Genomic DNA, 20,550 nt, shown 5'->3' with positions numbered 1-20,550 from the left:
AATAGCAATATAAGCATTGACAAAAACACCTTGATGATGTTATTATATGGACATGAATAAAAACAACTAGGGGAGGCTTTTAAAACCCTTCAGAAAAATCTGATTGTGAAGGAACATCTGTAACTGCTTTTCTGAAATATTACAATTATGACAGTTGAGATTTGTTAGACCAAAAATGTGCTCAAAACTAAGTTTATTCCCAGTGTTTATAAAACAATATTAAAAAAAAAAGCACTTAAAGTATGTTGTACTGAAATCGGCGATTCAGCATATGGAAATAGAATTTGTAGAAACGCAGCAGCAGATTTTAATAATGGCTGATTCTGGTGCTGAGCTGTTTTTAATGGCAAAAGTGTTGCCATTATCTTAGGTGCAGTCAAGCTGAGGAGAACAAGGGTAGTGTCCTCTTTTCAGGTGTGCAAAGGGGAAAAGAACAAAAAAAATGAGATCTGTTACCTCTAGAAAATCCAAAGGTTTGGCTGGTAGAAAGGGTTTGCTTGGTTGCCAAATTTGCAAACAGAATTTACATACCAGTGTGGAAAGATCATATATGTACAGCATCTGTGACAACATTCAGAGTTCCATGGTAAAAGAATCTTCCTTTCTAAAGAGAAACTATTTAGTGAGCTTCAGTAGTATATGTCAGCACTGAGTTAGTTTCATTTTTGTGGGGAGAGAGGGGAGAGTTAAAATGCCAATTGAATCAAATTGAATAATGAATTTAAAGTTTTCATGTTTGCTGATTTAAAATATTGTGGCTGCAGAGCAGAGGAATTCAGATGAGCCAGAGACTATTGACCTGGGACAGTAGAAGGAGAACTAGCGTAACTAGTTTGGGGAAATAATTTCTGCCTTTAAATTTCCATGTGTGTCCAATTATCATGTTCACAGTTCAGGAAGATGGCTTTTTCCAGTAGAATTTAGGATTCGTACTCGTGAAACATAGCTGCTAGTCAGCCTGAGCATGGGAAGGTGAGACCAAGACTCTTGGTGTGGTCACAGACTTTTGGAAACAGCATCAGGCACCTCTCAAACATGGGCACATTCCCTCATACCTGATTTGTTCTTATTCATACGAAAAGCGTGACCTTCTGCCCTCACAAATGTACAAAAATAATCTGTTGGAAGACTTAGACATGTTGCTTGGATCTGAGTTGAGGCTTTGACGTTTGTGACCTGTAAATGCTGCGATGACCTTTGATTCTCAACTTCATGCTATTTTCCCTCATACACTGTATGAATGCTGTTCATGAATTTAATAGACAATCTGGATTTTGTTGTTTCTCCCTCTCCTCAAATGGATTTTGATGTTTGTTCAAGATTTGACGGGAATTTGAAGTAATAGTGCATGAATGTACAGTAAATCACGTACCAGTAGGGTGTGCACTGCACTGCCCTTGTGCTGTGGTCCATCTGTGTTCATGGAGAGGTCTGTGCTCGTGGGGTGCAATATGCAGAGCTGCTGAGGACATAAAAAGAGTTTGATGTGGAGAGGTCTGGACTAATTTATTGAGAGATAGGTGTTCTGACTGTGGAGGGCTAGGAAACTTCCTTTTTCTCGGGAGGCAGGTAGACCTAGGGGAGGGTTTTCTGCTCTGTGGCTATTCAGGTGAAACCTATTTTGTTCTTTACAGTGGTTTCAGAGAAGAAAGTATGTTGCTTTTTCTTCCCCCAGTGTCTATCCTTCTCTCTTGTGAGTAAACTCTTGCTTCTCAATCCTGGCATGACAGCTGCCTGCAAAGCAAACATGACAGCACTGTGTTGGATAATTCTTGAAAACTGTTTTCCTGGAACATTTTAAATTAGTATAGGCTCTTCAAGCCCTTCTACGTGTGTGGTGTTGGTTTTGACATGTGTTCCAGCCTGGACACCTCAGCACCTCTGCACCTGCTTTCTGGATTGGTTTGGCACTTGCCTGAATGTAGCAGTGTCCTTTTTGCTCTGTTTCAGGTGTGATCTCCAAGGCTCAGCAGCTTAAGTAAGACAAGATTGTTGCCTCTTAGTCAGCCATGACTATGGGGGAGACATGTCAACAGATATACATGTGCTGGGGAAACAGAAGGACTCTAACAGCCTTCAGATTCTAATTGAAACACCCCATTTATATTCTTAAATGCACAGGCAGAGCTTAGTAATAATCCTATGAGACTGAAGTATGAGCTGATGAAACAGGTCATGGGCAGAATGTGGCAGCATCACTGTTTTCAGGGTTGCTGTTCATTAATCACTGACAACACCAACAAAGAGATTTCACTTGTTCAGGGACTTTGTCAGGCACTGTCCACTGAAGCCATAGAGTGTCCTGGGTGATGCTGACTTGTGCTTCATTGCAAAGAAAGATGGAGGTTCTGGGTGAGTAGCTGGGTCAGCACCCTCAGGTCTGCTGTGGTTTAAGAACCATGCTGTGCTCACTGTGGCCCGTTCCCCGTGCTCCAGTCAAGGTGCCGCAAGCTCTGTGCCACAGAGCTCGTTGATTCAGGAAGAATTTCCCATTTTAAGTTCTGCACTAGTTGCTCCATCATCCATCTTACCTGAAGAGCTGCCTCCATCTCTGGGGACCCCAACAAAAGACTAACATGTTGCAGTGAGACCAGAGGAGGCCACGGAGATGCTCCAAGGGCTGGAGCCCCTCTGCTCTGGAACCAGGCTGGTAGAGCTGGAGGTGCTCACCTGGAGAAGAGAAGGTTCCAGGGAGACCTGAGAGCCCCTTGCAGGGCCTGAAGGGGCTCCAGGAGAGCTGGAGAGGGACTGGGGACAAGGGATGGAGGGAACAGGACACAGGGAATGGCATCCACTGCCGGAGGGCAGGGATGGATGGGATATTGGGAAGGAATTGTTCCCTGGGAGGGTGGTGAGGCCCTGGCACAGGGTGCCCAGAGCAGCTGTGGCTGCCCCTGGATCCCTGGAAGTGTTCCAGGCCAGGTTGGACAGGGTTTGGAGCAGTGGAAAGTGTCCCTGTCTGTGGAGCAGCCTGGGACATTGGAAGGTGTACCTGTCTGTGACATTGGGGCTTGGAGCACCCTGGGATAGTGGAAAGGTATACCTGTCTGTGGCAGGGGGGTGGAATGAAATGGTCGCTAAGGTTCTGTCCCACCCGACTATCCTGGAATTCTGTGGGCATCTGTTTAGGTGTCTGCGTACCGATTTGTGACCCCAATAGTGGTCTGGTGCCTTTTTAGTCCTGTGAACAAGGTGAAGATAGACAAAGCCTCTTCCCTCATACTGAAGATGGACAGTTCTTGCCAGTGCTTTCATTTCACGTGATCTCCACAGATCCATACGGGTCTTCTTAGTGAACATCTTGCAGTGAAATAATTCATAGCAGTGATTCCTAGAGTTCTGGATGGAGATATGGAGTGTCGTTGGGGAAAAAACTTTTGTTCGTCTGTTGCCAGAACCATTAAACCTGTGGGATCTTGTGGGCTTTTGTGAGACAGTGATTGGCATGGTCAGTGCAACATTTTTGCAGATAATGCCCATGAGAGCTTTTCAGTCCAGTCATAGGAGTGCTGGCCTGCCTGAGGGTGCTTGAGCTGTCATTGGCACAGGTGGTGAAGTGTTGGGCTGTGTGGATTTGAGCACCTCCAGAATTAGTGGAAGACTGGGGCATAGCGCATGCAGTTCCCATTGCTCCATGCACCCTTGGCATTGTAAGTTTTAGGGCATCTTACCCAAGTAAGGTGGCTGCTGCCTTTTCAAGCAAGCTTCTGCAGCATTTGGTTATTTATTTTTTTTAAATTGTCATTTCAGGAAGTGCGGTGCAGTGGAACCTAGTCTTAAAGTTTTAGTTTTTTGGGACATAAAAATGAAGGCCTGTTTTGGAAAGGTTGCAAACTACTAGTCTCTTTTCAGTCAGCTTTCCCAAATGGAGCTGTTGGGCTTTCTTGCCATCATTGACCTGTCCACTGGGAATATAAATGCATTCAGTCTTTTTGATTTATGTCATTGTGGATTGACAAACATAATTTAATGAAGTTCTAGATGCAAATTAGTGTCTAGGCCTGGTTCTCAAATCTGGAATATTTACTGATACAAATGGATTGTTACTGCTTTGGTAAAGAAAGATCAGGACATTCCCTCAGCATATTTCAGTGAGAGCAGAATAGAAACTTGTTTTCCAGTGTAGCATTGCTTGTTTCATCCATCCTATCTTCTAGCTCCTTTTCTTTTTGGAAATGTTTTCAATATGCAGTGGTTACGATTCTTCAGGGGTTCTTTTTAACTTTGCTGGCATGAGAACTGTTACCTGTTGAGGAATACACCTGGTACAGGTGGGCAGCAGCAGTGTGAGCTGCAGGTTGTTCTGGGAGGGAGTTCTTCAGCTCTGACAGATTTGGGGCCATGACCATTTCCCTGGGCAGCCTCTTCCAGACCCTTTTGCTAATATCCAACCTAAACTTCCCCTGACAAGTTGAGAAGACCCTGGACTAAACATCACCATCAGGATGGGCACAGACTGGGAGGGGGCACAACCCAGGGGGGGCTTTGTCCAGGGTCCCTCCCCAGGGGCACCAGCTCGAGCTGTTCTGTGTCACTGCACCACAAAGGAACCAGAATCTGGGACTGTGCTGTGGGAAACCTGGGGCTGAGCCGGTGAGAGGAGCTGGTCTGACTGAGGGAGTGCGGGGTGTGTGGGGAGTCACACAGGGCCTGTGGGGTCACTGGAGCCACCTCTGCAAAGGGGCCTTGATCCTAGCAGTGCCAGTGGGACCCCCAGAGTGGCATCAGACTGGTGGAATGGGGGAGTGTCCTTAACGCCTCACCAGCAGAGGAAGTGATTTCCCACTAACTCCAGGCTGGCTGGACATTGTTTGTCCTGCAGTAGATTGTGTAAGTGTTCAGCAAGAGATTAGGAAGAAAGAAGCATCTTCTCTCTCAGCACTCTGCTTCTTTAGCTCTCCTGTGCCTTTATTGCTCCTGCATGCTTTGTTCCTAGTATCCCATGGAAACCTTCTCCAGGCCTGTGTGCAAGGGCTTCCTATGTTTGCTTTCGAAAAGTGTGAAGAAAAGCAGGTGGAAGCTTCCTTCCCACCTTCTAATGGTGCTGAATCGGCGCTGCCCCAGGCACTGCTAGAATATTCTGGAAGGTGTAGACTGTGAGTATTGCAGACAGGTTAGAGGATGTAGGACCATAATGCAAAATCAGTAGCCACTTGCTAAACTCTTGTCAGTTCTGCTTTATGCCAAATGTAAGTGTGGTAACTTGCCATCACGGTGGGAAGGTTTGTTTGCTTGGTATCTTACTGTGGTGCCTCCTTTTCAGGCAGCGGATAAACCCCAGAGAATTAAAAAAAAAACAAACAAACCCGAAACCCCAATCTTTTAAGTGTCTGTCCTTGAAATAGTTGCAATATATAGAAATGTCCTGATCTCAGCAGCAGGAAGGATTTGTATCATAAGCAAATGGCAATAAAGGGCAGATTTTGTTAAAATAAAAGAAATCTTAACTTTTTCCTCTTAAAGGTGGAAAAATGTCAATGTTTCTTCCTTTGCTTGATAAATATTGTAGTTGTGCTGTGCAACTTGCGATCATCAACATGTTGGTGTGTTCTGCTTGTAGGGTTTGAAGTTTGTGGAGGGCAAAGGCAAGAGGGCAGAGTTGCCTTCTATTCAAATAATTCTGAAAATGTGTGTTACGTGATTTTATAACTTAGACATAGTGACCAGAGACAGTTCTGCTGTTTTGAGTGTTGCTTACCAGAACAGGAAACTTCTCTGAGATTGTGCTCAGCAGGTTCTGACAGAGCCAGGAGGGAATGTATATTTTATAACAGAATTTACAATACAACTGAGATGACCTGGAAGCTTAAATGTTGTCTGCTCAGGGGGTCTCTTGCCCTGCTTTCAGCTTTGCAGTGCTCTCCGTGTTCTCCTACCCTGTGGCATTAACTGGTGCTTATCTTGCTGCAAGAAAAGCAGATGAAAACTGCTGACACAACAAAAAGTGTTTCCCTCCTGTGTGGTTTTCCATTGCTTTCTCAGTACAGATTGGTTATCCCGTGGGCAGAGGGTGCTGGAATGGGCTTGTGTTGCCACTTGAAACACAGAAGTAGTGGTTAGAATCTGATCTGTGTGTGAAGGGGAGCAAGACCTGCCAGCTCTTAATGCTTCAACACATATTGAAAAGATAACACATTATGGATTTGAAGTGAATCTTTAAATCTCAAATCAGCATAAGTGTTCTCATGGTTTATTCTATAATGTGCTCAGTTATTATTTAAAAATTTGACCTTCACTGTCAGGCTTGAATTAACAGCAGCTGCTGGTGAAGGGCCTGGAAGTCCCTTCATGCAGGGAGCATTCTCTTTCTAGACTGAGGATTTCTCGTTGCTGTTTCTGACTTCTTCTAATATTCAACTTATGGCTGTCAGTAGTAGTGCAGTCCCTGGAAAGATTCCTCCTTTAGCAGATCCAGATCTCTAGATCCTGTTGGAGAAACAGGGTTTTAGATATCCTGATTTTGACTATTTCCAAGTAGTTAAAGTGCTTGAAAAACTAGGATTCTGGCAAGCCATGAACAGCTTGAGACTGGTGTGATTTTTAGTTGTAGGTTGACTAAAACATCAGGATTCAGTCCTTGATGGTAAACTGAGGCAGAGACTATCTTCCTCTGATAGGAATTTTGGATATTTTCCCAAGGTTTTCTTTAAAAAGCCACAAAAATAGAAACTCTGTCAAATACTTAATATGCCCTGAGTCAGTGTGCAGCACAGACTCACAGGTTTCATACACACACTTAAGCAGCGTTAAACAGTAACAGGCCTTGAGGTGCAGGATGGACAACGTTTACAGGGGAAGACATTCAGAAAATTAACATTTTCAGTTGAAACACTGAACTGGGTCAGATCTTGCTGCTTCTTGTTTCCCTGTCTGACAGAGTTCTGGGCATAAGGTTGGAATTCAGGTTGAGGTGGTGGTTTGGTTTTGGCTGGTCAAGTACCTGGACACAAGGGACCTGATTTTTACTTTGGCTGTTGGGAATACTTTGGTGTTTACAGGAATGTCTTCAAAATCTATCTTGATGCTTTTTATTGATGTAAAAAAGTAGAAATCCTGAGGCGCTCTTTAATGGTACATAGTTTCATAAAATGGCATGTTTGTGCTTTTGAAAGAATGAATTGTTCTGGAATTTTCAACAAATGATGTTTTGTTTTTCTGAGTTGAAAAAATGCATTGCTGAGGCAGTGGCTTGTTCTCAGTTTTTAAAAATAAACATTCAAACTTATTTCAGGTGGAGGAAGTTTGGTTTATGGAAATGTGAAGATCTAAACCTCACTGAGGATTTTTTCACTTTGCAGATATATTATAAAATGTCCAATGGTTATGAAGATCACATGGCTGAAGATTGCAGGGATGATATTGGTAGGACAAATTTAATTGTGAACTACCTCCCTCAGAACATGACGCAGGATGAATTACGAAGTCTTTTCAGCAGCATCGGCGAAGTGGAATCTGCAAAACTTATTCGGGACAAAGTTGCAGGTATGATTTAGTATTTCTGAAATTGTCACCTTGTGCTAGACTGCTCGAGCAAATACTTGATAAAATACAACTTAATGTAGAAATATTAAATATTTGTGTGTATGTAATCAAACTGTTGGCAAATTTGCCTGGAGCTCCCTTAATGCCAGGGTTGGGTATTGGGAGGATGGAATGCTCAAGGCTGAGTTAATGACTATTGTGTGTATGGCTAAGAATTCTAAGAAGTACCGTTCCCAAATTTGAACACGAATATAGACAAGTCTAAAACAGGTTTAGATGTAGTCCCTGGCTGATTTTGTTCTTCCTGCAGTCTGTGTGGTTTTGACTCCACCAGAGCTCTGAATATACAAACAAACCTTTTGTTCTGATTTTGATCAGTAAAATAAAGGTGTGCTGAGTTTCTGAAGTAGCTGTAGGTCTTATCACTATTGTGGAATTTAACTTCTAAGTTCCGTAAATAGGATTGGTAGTAGTATCTTTAAAATATGAGAGGAATGAATTGTTCTGACTTGGGAAACTTAATGTTTGCTTAAAACAAAACAAATGCTGACAGAGCAACTTCTTCATATCTGTTTAGTTGCAGGAGGTTTTAGCTGCTCTCTGAAGATGTTTTAATCCTTGCACTGTTAAAAATACTTAATTTACAAGTTTTGATTATTCTTGTTCAGAATTTACAGAATCTTGGATTCAGTGAGAGCACTTGGTTGTTTCTGGAGGGGAAAAAAAGAAGTGCTGTTATCTAGGTGTGCACAGGTGTTTGTTCCCAGCCTGCAGTTCACTGCTTGTGGAATTCTCTGCTGCACATGCTCAGTGTTGTATTTCAGAATCCAGCAATACTGATTGTTATCTAATCCTGCTCCCTTGTGTAAAAGCTGCATGGGAGCTGATGGAATGCCTAAAAGCTCTTTGTGCGTCTGTTTGCTTGAGAATACCCATGAGAACAATAATTAAAAATTTCAGAATTTCCCTTCTGAGTAGCCTCTCTGATTTCCATGTTTCTGGCTTTCCTGATATCTTACAGATGAAGCATCTCATGAAGTCTGTCTGTCTCAATGTGTACTTAAGGGATGTATATGTTCAGTCTTGATAAAATAGTTATATGAGTACTGGTTTCTTTGAATGTTTTGGTAGGTGAGTGTTTGTCCCAGATGTTGTATGCTTTGTGGAACTTAGAAATTGAGGCTTACTCTGAAGGCTGGTCTAACAAGGAATAAGACCCCTTGCTTAATGATAGCAAGTCATTGCTGACCCACATCTTAGACTGTAAAATAAGCACAGAACCACCTGCACAGGAGGGAAGGATATTTTCAGTGGGAAGTAAGAGACTTATCAGTGCTTGAAATTGAGAGCTTGCTGCACACTGTTACCTGTAGCATCAAAAACTCTGGTAAAGTGTGGTTAACTTTAACTTGTCACTTGACAGTGCTGGGTAGTTTAAAGTCCAAAACATACACTTGTGTGCTTGAGGTTGTTCTTAACCTCAAGAATCATAAGTAAAATTGCTGTTATTGTTGCAGAGAATCCTTGAGTGCCTGTGGACAGAACACTGACTTTTCTCTGAAGTGGTTGCAGGTGCTGGATTCTGTGTGGCTGCTGTGGTCACGCCACTGAATTTTGTTGCTACCTAATTTTTCATTTGCTTGCAACACTATTAGGAGCAGTTATCAGTCATCTCCATGCTCTGATAGTTCTGGAATATCAGTGCCAAAGAACTGGCTCCTTCTGAGCATTTTTACTTCCTCTTGATTTTGTTTCCGCTCCTTGATGTTCACGTTATATTCTCTATTCTCAGACTCTGTTAAACAGATGGATGTACAGCAGTCCCTGAACAGAAAAATCCTGTGGCACAGTTCTACTTTTCTTGTGCCTTCACTTATATTTCTCTGACCCCATGGCAGACAGCAGGAGACTAGATCTACAGAAAAAACTGTTCAGCTCCCTGACCTTGGTTTCTGGTCAGACAAGTCATAATATTGGTATGTGAGAGAGAGAGCAGGTTGAGTAGCCTGGACAGGAGGGAGGGAACATTTTGCTTTCGTTGGAATTAGACTTTTTGGGTCAGTTTAGTTCTTCTCAATGAAGTCATAGCTTTTGGTGCCCCCACAAACTTTTAATAATCAGAGTATTTTGTCTTTGAATTTCCCTTTATTGTTTGTGTTTGCAGAGTTAAAAATCAATGTTTAGGTAATAATGCCTGCTTTTTTGTAAAACATTGATACATACATTTCTTCTCAATTTGTCCATTAATGAAACGTGGGGCAGAAAATACTTCTGCTTGGAATACTGTTTTTCATTACTTAATGAACTGGCATAAGCTGTCTGGAGTTAGTTTACTGGGATTCAGTAATTAATTTGAAAGCCGAAGTTTGGGTTTGTTTGAGCAAAGTTTTTTATTATGATCATTACATATGTTGTTGCGTTTTGCTTCAAATGCAGCAGAGTATTGAACAATCTGTGTTCCATGTGTTAGATTGTGGTTATAAAATGTAGAGAAACTCCTTGAAGCCTTCAGACTAATTACCCTTTATCTCACTACTGATGAGCATTACGGGAAGGTGAAAGTAGCAGCAAACCATAGTGTCTGTTCACATTCCTTACCAGGAGCTTTTGGCTTTGTGTGTGTATGGGTTATAGCGTATGGGTTATATGTGTGTCTGGTTTGTTGTTTGAGATGCGGCAGCTTCTTTTTATGTTTTGTTTTCTTTTTTTTTTTTTTTTTTTTGTTTTCAGTACCTGTACAGAGAAACTTGTGCACAGTAAAATGAGCATTAGAGGGATGCAGGGCTCCTCCTGATCATACTGGAGGAATAGAATGCTGGGCTTTGCATTCCCCAGTTGTAGTGCATTCCTCAGTACTTCCAGACATGGCTTTGCTTGACTTGTGATGAGTGAATCAGTACTAGGGTTCAGCAGGCAAATACTGGGTTGTTGCTGTGCTGCTCACTGTACTTGTGTTTATGGTGAGTATGTCTTGGACATCCAGGATTTTCATAAGAAAGCCACAGAATTCATTAGACACTGTTCTTTCTGTCAGATCTTAATCGAACACCAGCCATGCTCTGGGGCTTTGAGCCCTAGGGAAATGTTAGAAAGCTGATTCCCACTTCCCAATATAGTATGGCACAGCGTCCAGCCTGCAATGTAACTTTTCACTGACGTGTCTCCTGGCCTGTCATGATGGTTGCTAAGATCTGTGAGTAGCCATTGACCTGATTCCACCTATGAAATCCTCTCTTCCTGTGGCTCTGGCTCATGAGGCTGAGAGCAAGAAGTCTGGTGTTGGTCCAATTGGCCTGCACTGATCAGATAGTAGCCCTGTAGCATTGGCTGCAGACACAGCAGCGCCAGACTTCTACTCTGCACTGATTCCCTCTCTAGGGATGTGTATGTTATTAAATGCCCAGTTCCTTGGAGCATCTGTCTTGTGCCAGAGATGATCCAACAGAAGAAATCTGTCTCATGCTGTGTTTTGCTTGCGGGGTGTTTGACTTTGCTGTGACTTCTGGGGTCTGGGTTTCCAGCCATTGTGCTGGGCTGGACTCCTCTAACTGGTGAGTTTTTTGAAACATTTCTCCTTCAGTACCTGTTAATGCAGGAATCCAGGCCTCTGGGCCCCTTTGGGCTTGCTCAGTTTCTTGCAGCACAGATGCTGATGGCTTGTTGTGTCAGGATGTCTGACTGTGTACAGCACAGATGCTTCTGCTTAATAGCTCTAAATTTTCCAAGAGAACCTGGTCATCTTTAGCCTGCTGTCCATGCTGCTGTACACAGGCTGTTAGTCCTTCTGGACCAGATGCTTTAGCTGAAAGTTAAACGGTCATGTGTGTTTTAGTTTCTCCCCCTTTAGTCTCCCCCTTACTCTGCTGAAGTATTAATAATTTCAAACATGACTGCTTAAAGCTCTGAAAAGGTAGAGTTAAATGGTCTTCTTGTGGAATTATTTAAAACAAAAAGCTGCCAAATGCATGTGCAATGGCAACACATGGTAATATTAAAAATAATATTCCTGATGATTGGAATAGTTGTGTGAGCTGTGGCGTGCTCCCACCTCTGATACTGTATGTAACTGTCCTCAGAGTGCAAGGGAAAGGAATTCAGCAGAACTACCACAAAGCTGTGTTGGGGGAGTTTAAACTGGATATTAGGAAGAGTTTGTGCCCCCTGCGGGTGCTGGGCACTGCCCAGGCTCCCCAGGGAATAGTCCCAGTCCCAAGGCTGCCAGAGCTCCAGGAGTGTTTGGACACCACTCTCAGGAATGCTCAGGGTGGGACTGTTGGGGTGTCTGTGCAGGGACAGGGGCTGGAAGGGCTGGACAGAGACCATCAGTCCAGCTGAGAGTATTCTGTGGTTCTATTCTAGGAACCTCTGAACCTTTTTCCCCATGTGTTTATGGTTTCAGGCATCTCTCTATTGCTCCTGACACCATATGCCTGCTCTGAGTCCCTGGTGACTCAGGTTGCTGTGCACATCTTGCTCTCTGAGGGTTCTCTCTGACACTGATTTTCTAAAGGAGGCATCCTTCCCTCACACCTTCTGTATTGCCTGAGCAGGGAATGTTTTCCCTCTGGTATTCCTGACTTTCTACTGTAGTAAGTGTTGGGATATGATCCTTCACACAGTTCTAAAGGCTCTGTCTGTACCTGTCAGCTCCTCAGACATGGCCCCCTCTGTGCAGAGGCTGGGAAGGAGTCATGGGCGTCCTCTGCACTCTCTGCATTTGCTTGTGTCAGTGTGAGTTCTCGTGGAACTTGCTAAGGTCAAACTCTGTGATCAGCAGCTGTCAGGCCAAAGGGATCTCTCCACTGCTGCTGGGAAGTGTGGAGCAGAAAGGACATCTTGGGGTGACTTGTTAAGGCTTTATGCAGGAATTTGGGGTCCATCTCAAACATTTGCTGTCATGATGGCTCATTTTCTGCAGGTGTGCCTGGGACATGTTGTGTACAGGACCAAAAGAAGTCACTTTCAGATAGTTGCAGTTCCTCAGGAATCAACATAAAGTTTTACCCTTACCCTAGTTCTTTCTTTCCTTGTCTTCTCTGGAAGACTCACCCTCAGAAGTTATGCAGCTAAAGAAGAAATGAATGTCCTTGTCCATGTGAGCTTTTCAAGCAGAAAGGGGAGGAGGATTTTACTGCCCAGCTGTCAGGTGCTGTAGGATGGTGAGTAGTTTAAGTTCATGTGTCAGGGCAACTACTCATTTCACCAGTGCGGTGAACTCAGTCTAGAAATGGAATTCTGAAGTGTTCTTGTTTGTGGAAAATACTTAAGTGTTCTCTTTGGCTGAAATGGTTTCCTTTTGCATGCAAAACACCCATGAAATTGTTTATACAGTTTTGCTGTTAACTGTGGAATTGGAATGCATCATTACTTCTGGATTTTTTTTTCCCCTAGCTCGTTTATCACATTTGATAGTTCATGATTTCTTTAAATACACATTCAAGAATGCCTTGTGGCAATGGTTAACTTAATGAGAAGTGCAATTGGTTTGCAGAAAAATTGCCCAAATACTGAAAATATGAACACCAACTTTGCCAGCTCCACTTAATTCCCTTTGTCGTAAAGGTGGCCACATAAACTGTCTTGGAGGTAGTAACTGAATTTTCTTAAGGGTATAGGAATGCAGTTAACCTGTTCCAGAGAATCCGGAATATCCCGAGTTGGAAGGGACCCACAAGAGTCCCAGTGCAGCCCCTGTCCCTGCCCAGACGCCCCAACAATCCCACCCTGAGCATCCCTGAGAGCGGTGTCCAAACGCTCCTGGAGCTCTGGCAGCCTTGGGGCCGGGACCATTCCCTGGGGAGCCTGGGCAGTGCCCAGCACCCTCGGGGGAAAGAAGAACCTGTCCCTGAGCTCCAGCCCAAGCCCTGACACAGCTCCAGCCCTTGCTGGGCTCCTGTCCCAGAGCAGAGCTCAGCCCCAGCCCCTCTGCCTCCCCTCGGGAGGAGCTGCAGCCCCCGAGGAGTCTCCCCTCAGTCTCCTCTGCTCCAGCTGAACAAGCCAAGTGCCCTTAGCTGCTCCTCAGACCCTTCCCCATCTTCCTAGCCCTAGGGTGTGCCTGGGTTCTTTCAGAGTGAACAGAACACAGACAGTAGAAGCAACAGCTGTAGCAGTAGTTCTTGGGCTATGCTTCTTGATATTTGGGGCATATCTGGGGTTGCCAGTGAATTTCTGGTACCCCTTTTTATGACCCAGGGTGCTGGCTCCTGTCAAGACAGGATAGCTGCAGGACACCTGGACTTGGAACAGGTTGCTCTGAGCTTTGTCAGGTGTTCTTGACCAAAAGGAGGTTGGAGTTCTTGTTCTGGTTGACCCCTGCTTGGGGACAGTCAAGCACTTGTTTAGCTGTTGCTTAGGCTGGGCATATGTACTAGTCTGGCCTGGAGCAGAGAGTTTCTGGAGCACTGTGAGCAGGCAGAGCAGGGCAGGGACTGGGCATTCTGCTGTGTTCAGCCCATGTGCACTCAGGGCTGGTGATGGTGTGCTGTGGTCTCAGCAGTTTGTGGCAGCACCTATTCCTGGAACAGCAGAGGCCTCAGACAAAGAAAAGCTGCCTTGACTAAAAAGGGTGGCAAAGCTGTGCAGGGAGTATCTGGGGCCTCACACTCAGACTGGGCAGAATTGTTCTTAGTTCTGCAAGTGAGGAGGACCTGTGTCACCATGTGAAGGGCCTGTGGGTGTGTTGAAAACCAGTCTTGAGTTTGGGGATCATCAGCACAAGGTGCTGCTGTAGGGGACTCCCCAAAAGTACCCAAAGCTTTGACATCAGGACCAAATCTGTTAGAAGTGTTGGTCACTGAGCTGGCTGATGGTTCTCCAGTTGCACACTCAGTGTGTGCATAGTGATGCACTACAGGGAACAGTGGCTGGTCTCCAGGTGTGATGCTGCTACTCAGAGGGACTTTGAGTGTTCTCTGAAAGCCTTGAGGCAGGGCTGGCACAACAAACAGCAAATCCCTGCTGTTTTGGGGTGGTGGTGTCTGGATACACTGAGAGGGTTAAATATATCCCTCCTTACGGTACAAAAGTAATGAAGGCCAAGATAACTGTACAGACCATTCCATGGCTCTGCTTCCTTTGCTTTTGTTTTTCCCTCATCAAACCATACAAATGAGCCATGTAGCAATGTCTTTAGTTGTGTTCTAATATTTTTCAGCATGTTTTTAGTGGGAGTTACTCTTCCATATCTTAAAATATTTTCATTCTCTTCCAGTAGAGCAGCTGTGTTTCTGCAATGTAAAAGTGTGTTCAGCTCAGCTGTGGCTGGGGTGACTGAGTACTTGCTGAGGTTTTTGTACTGTAATGTTTGCAGCTAAAGAAGTGTCGTTGTTTGAAAGCTGAAGTTTCTTCCTCAAGAGAAGGAAGAAGTGGATTTTTGAGTGCTGAGGATCTTGAACAGTCAGATTTTTGTTCCAACAACAGGTGAACAAATTCTGTCCTGTTTAAAGAAATGAGATCTTGCAGTAAGTGGGCAGGCATTTTCTTCCCAGACACCCTCAAAAAAGCAGCTTGTGGTATTTCTGCACAGTTTTGGATGTGGTATTTTCTGTGTTCACTTTACAAATCCTTTTCACTTCACAGAATCTCGGATGCTGGCAGTTCATCTGGAAAAGGAGCCCTGGAGCAACTGAAATGAAATCTCAATATATTGAGAAATGTTCTGGAACTGAGAGAAAAGAAAAAAAATAAAAGCAGAACATATAGAAATGATAATTATGTAGAGGGGCTTTGTGAAGTAAAATTAATTACAAAGAAAAACCCCCACCCTTTTGTTTACAGGATTTAAAGCTGTTAGTATTATGACCAAATTTTTGCAATATTGTGGAGATGGTGAGATCCCTGTGAGCTCTCTGAACCAGGGCTGACAACAGACTTTTTGTGAAGTTAGCATTTTAGCTTTTGACTTTTTCCCAAAGAGGTCCCTGTTTGAGTTGCTTGTATTAATCCTTGTTTTAAGGCAAATACCACTGATTTTACGTAAGAAGGAGAGGCAGCTTTATTTGTAATTTGTAATGTTTTGCTGAGTTTTTCGTAAGTCAGGCTTTCCAAACCAGCTAAATGTGCTTTTGCCCTTAAACTCTAAGTAATATTTTTTCATTGTTTGGCTGTGAACAGAAAGAGAGTTGTATCCTAAAGCCAGGGGAAGCAGTGGGGACACATTATGGACTGGAAAGTCATTGTCAGTATAACTTGTTTCATTGCTAGTTCCTTTCTGTTGCCATCAGGTGTCTCTTCAGTAAGATGTACTGATTTGAAGTCTTGAGCAGAAGCGGAAATTGGTTTGGTGAGCAGTCTGGGTCTTAGTCACAGGAACTGCCAAAAAAGCTGGGTTCAGGTCCTGTAGAACGAAGATCCTGAGCTGCTGCATATACCAGCACAATAAAGGGTGAAATATGGTGGAAATGCTTAACTATAAACCTAAACTTTCAGCTTTGTACTGTGTGTGGGTGCAGTAATTGCTGGTGCAGTGTTGGTCTGACTGACCCAGCCCTGTACCAGCAGAGCGCTTCCCAGGGCTCTCTCCAGGTTAGGCACAGCCCCCAGCCTGACTCAGACAGGACTCTGTGGGGTTTCTGGTACTGTCTTGGTGTTTCAGGGACTAAATTATAGTTTTGGGCAGCATTTATGACTTAACTGAGGGTGAGGCAGATGAAAGTATTTCAGAATTATTAATTTTTGTGTCAACAAATTATTTGGGTAAACAAAACAATACTTACTTCCATTTCCCAAAATCTGCATAGGAGATGGCAGAGTATTTTTGGTAGGCAAAGTGAAATTTATGATTAACTGCTTCAGAACATGCACTGAAGCTCCTGTACTCTGTTTTGTCTTCAGTAGTGTGTGTTCTGGAACTCACTGTGGTCACCACAGCACAAATCGTTGTGTCAGAGACAGAGCAGCTGCTCAGTGTCACTGGTGGGGCAGATGAGAGAACATGACTGAACTGTGGGCTAGGAGATGGGACAAGACAAAAGTTTTGGTTCAAACTATGGGTTTTAGCTTCAGCTTCATGTGTTTCCAGAGTAGCTGAGATGCATCATCTATACCATTAACGAAGGATTGAGGGTGAGGCTGGAGCCAGTCTGGGAGAGCTGGTGTTCAGCTGGAGAAGAGACAGATCCAGGGAGACCTGAGAGCTCCTTACAGGGCCTAAAGGGGCTCCAGGAGAGCTAGAGAGGGACTGAGGACAAAGGGGAATGACTTCCCACTGCCAGAAGGCAGGGCTGGATGGGATATTGGTAAGGAATTGTTCCCTGAGGGGCTGGTGAGGCCCTGGCTCAGCTGTGGCTGCCCCTGGATCCCTGGCAGTGTCCCAAGGCCAGGCTGGACAGGGCTTGGTGTAGTGGAAGGTGTCTCTATCCAGAGTATGGTGTTGAATGAAATGGTCTCTAAGGTCTCTCCCAGCCCAAACCATTCCATGATTCCATAATTTCCTGTATTTAAAAAAACAGACTATGAATTATATGCTATTATTATTGTTATTATTTTATAGTTATATATTATTTGTTAGTTATATATATTTATACTTATATATGTTATTAGTTTATAGTTATATATTATTATTAGCTATTCTGATTATTACTGTCTATGTTTTGATGATGGAATTTGATCATCATGGACACGGAATGAAAAATCATGCCCTTAACTGTTAGTTTTGAAAATTGGTCGCTAAATACTTCATATGTTTATTCCCATCCAAAAATGTGTTTTGGCAGAAATCCTTCATGAAGCTGCTTTCTTTTTGATGTTAGGACACCTTTCAGTATGAAAATGAAACCTGCTAAAAATGTAACAAATAGCAAGTGCTTGTCTCTGGAATCAAGTGTTCTTTCTTCTGGCTGTACAGGATGCTGTTACCCTTCTCCCTTGAGGCACTGCTGGCTCATTCTCCATACCCTGATTGCCAGTTTATTTTCTGTAGAACAGTCTCCAGCCAGTAAGTGTTCAGTTTGTTGTTGCTGGGTGTCTACCTCCACATGATCAGGGTTCTCTCTGCATTCTGTGAGGTGCTGTTGGCCTGCCCCCCATCACCTCCTCCATGACGTGGATCACAAGGTAAATTGCAGGTCCCAGTAGAGACCCTGCAACTCCACTAGCTCCAGGCATACAGCTAGCGAGTGTGTGTGAAGGTGTGGGTGTGTGTGTTTTTGTCTCCTTTTGAAGATGGATGTGGTGCTTGCCTTCCTTCTTCCGATTTCCTGATCATTCAAAGATGAAATAGTTTTGGCAGGGACATGAGCCTGGTGCCTCATCATCCTTACAGAGAGCCCATTTCATCCCCCCATGGGTTTGACTGGGTCCAGTTCACTCAACCAGTCACTCCCAGTCAGTGTTCATCCACTGGCCTTTCTCTGGGAGTTCTTTGTAAAGTGCAGAGGTCTGTTAGACTCTGGTGGTGAAGTGAGGCACAGAAAGCATCCAGTGCCCCTCTGCTCAGATCACATGTTAAATCTGCTGCTATACTTCCAGCCTTGTGCTGCTGGGACAGCAATTGAACATTTTCTTGTTGCTCTTGATATTCTTTTATTTCTTTCCATTCTTTTCAAGTCTGAACTGCATTTGAGCTCTGGTATTCCTCAGACACAGTGGACAGTGTTTCCAAATTCCTCCTTTTGTAGGTGTCACTTCTTCTATCTCCTGTGCTCTCGGTTTCCTTTGGAGCTCTGCCATGTCTCCCTGCTCAGCCAGGCTGCTCTGCTCACATATCTGTGTGTTCTCCTGGCTGTTAGGAAACAGGATGCTGTTTGTGTTCTGTGACTCGCTCAGCATTTAGGGTGCAGTTTCTTGATCACCTGCACTGCCAGTCCTACCTTGCTGCACTTCTCCATTTTTCTAACATTTTTCAGGAATTCTGATGCAGGATGGTTGCATTTTTCTCCTGGCTGATGTGACTGCATAGTCCTGGTTGTACAGCAGTGTAACTGTGCTAAAGAAGCCCACACAGGGTGTGTCTGAGCACTTTTATCTGTTCTTATCCTCAGAAACTATAGCGACTGCTTTGAGTTCTGGTGGTGCCTTGTATTTTATGTGGTACTTCTTAATGCATTTGCACAGATTTAGGCCCTCTGGTTATCACTCATGGCACAGTTTGTAAAGCCGAACAAAAAACTCAAACCTAGCTCATGTCCTCCAAAAACTGATTTCCAATTCAGAAAACAAGTTCTAAACTAAGTTGCCATCATGCTGAGATGCACTGACTTAACAGGAGCCAGGTTTGATTTTGGAGTTTCTTATGGAGGACAGGATGGGGAGGATCTGAGTTAGCTGCTCTCAGTGAAGTACTCTGGTGTGTATCAGACTCCTCAGTGAAGCTGGAGTTGTCAGCACTGAGCTGGGAATAAGGAAGGAGCTGGTGACTGAAGCCATGTGTCTCGGGAACTGGGAAAGGAAGCAGGGACATGGACAGAAACCCAAGTGATGCACGGAAAGAAAACCAGTGCCCTCTCTCCTGAAAGGGCCTTTTATCATGGAAACAAAACTTGATTCTTTCGAAGGACTGTAGTATTTTGCTTAAAACTAGGTTTTGTAGTTACTTTGTTAATTATTTGTCCAGATAAGGACCTACTTGTTGCTCTTTTTTAGCTTTTTCTCTAGAGTAAATTTGTGTTTAAGCATATGCAAACTTTAAAAAATATTTTAAATTCCTATCCACTAAAATGTTTTGAAAACTGTTACAGCAGCAATTTCCTTTGAGCTGCAGGTTTCTATAGCAATCTAAGAACATCAGGAGATAGCAAAAAATCTCTCCTTGCCTGGGGTAAACACTTGATAGCAGTCATAGTGATGTGTAAATGCCAATTCCTTATATATTTCCTGGCATCCCTAGCAGATAGGTAGATTGTACTGTTTTGGAGTAAAATTACGAAACAAAGACCATCCCTGCACAGGCGTCTGTGAGGTGGAAAAGTCTCCTGCAGTGACAGGGCTGTTGTGTGTTGACCCAGCCTCTGCAGAGAAGAATACTGGGCAGTGCATGGGGGGAGATAGCTGAGGCTGATGCTATGAGGTATTATAGAGCAAGATAAGTTAATATATGCTGTCAGTTTTGCATGGGTTGGGTTTTTCTAGCACTTAAGGACTATAAGGTTATGTTATATTACTGTAGTTTAAAGGTGGTAAGTACAGACTAAGAGGGATGATCTGCATTTTAGGTTACTGTAGAGAAATACAGGTAATTGATAGTTTCTTACCTATTGTCAGGTAAAAGTCAATTGGACTGTAATATTGGGGTTCAGTACAAATGTAGTGTCAAATGTGTGGAGGGAATATGAGAATGAAACTTTGTGATCCTGCCACTTTCAGAGCCTTGTTTTTTTAATAAGTGTCTGTTTGAGTAAATGCCATTACGTCCCTGTCCCCTCATTTCCCAGGATGTTCAAAATGTTGGATAAGGCATAGTCATTGAGGAACCTGTATAAAACTGGAAGTGAAAAAAATGCCGAATTTTACTCTGACAGAAACAGTAAAGAAGGCCAAAAGGATACAGTCACTGTGTGAAGGTACTTTGGGGACAAACCCTTGGAAGGAGAAACGTGTGTAAGGTCCAGGACAGGACTTGTACAGGAACAAGTGGACACAGAATATGTACACCTCAGTTTGTAGAAGGAGAGCATTGGCTGGAGGCTGTAGAATGTGCTTTCAGTCAGAGTGCCTAGAGAAAAATCAGAACTGCTTTTCATGTGGGCTTGTGTGTGTGTTAGGGCACAGTTTCTGATTCTAGGGACTGGACCCAGGTCACGTGGTGCCTTTTACTCCTGCATGTCCATGAGTGCTGCAACTTAGGTTTGGTTTTATCCTGTATAAAAGTTCCTTAAAATTCCTTGTCACTGATCTCAAATGGTGCATAAACCCATAACCTGTGTGATGCTTTGGAAGGAAACAAAAAGAGTGTGGGCAGCAGGGGAGAGGGGGATTCTGTCCCTCTACTCCACTCTGGTGAGACCCCATCTTCAGAACTGTCTCCAGCCATGGAGACCCCAACAGAAGAAAGACACGGGCCTGCTGGAGTGACTCCAAGGAAGGCTATGGAGATGATCTGAAGCCTGGAGCCCCTTTGCTCTGGGGATAGGC

The 20,550-nt window shown here is 43.8% G+C and overlaps 1 protein-coding gene across 2 annotated transcripts in view; it reads left to right on the top strand.

The window, feature by feature from the left end:
• Nucleotides 1-20,550, top strand: part of ELAVL1 (ELAV like RNA binding protein 1) — a 41,336-nt gene that overhangs the window by 3,913 nt on the left and 16,873 nt on the right. For both annotated transcript variants that reach the window (XM_062510207.1, XM_062510206.1), the window contains exon 2: nt 7,299-7,482. In XM_062510207.1, coding sequence (XP_062366191.1) covers nt 7,311-7,482 — 172 coding nt within the window. In that variant the 5' untranslated portion in view covers nt 7,299-7,310. The remainder of the gene's footprint in view (nt 1-7,298; nt 7,483-20,550) is intronic.

This window comes from Cinclus cinclus, chromosome 28 (assembly GCF_963662255.1).
Source record: "Cinclus cinclus chromosome 28, bCinCin1.1, whole genome shotgun sequence".
Taxonomy (NCBI): Eukaryota; Metazoa; Chordata; class Aves; order Passeriformes; family Cinclidae; genus Cinclus; species Cinclus cinclus.
The sequence above is the reverse complement of the archived record's forward strand: the minus strand, read 5'-3'. Positions and strand labels throughout refer to the sequence as shown.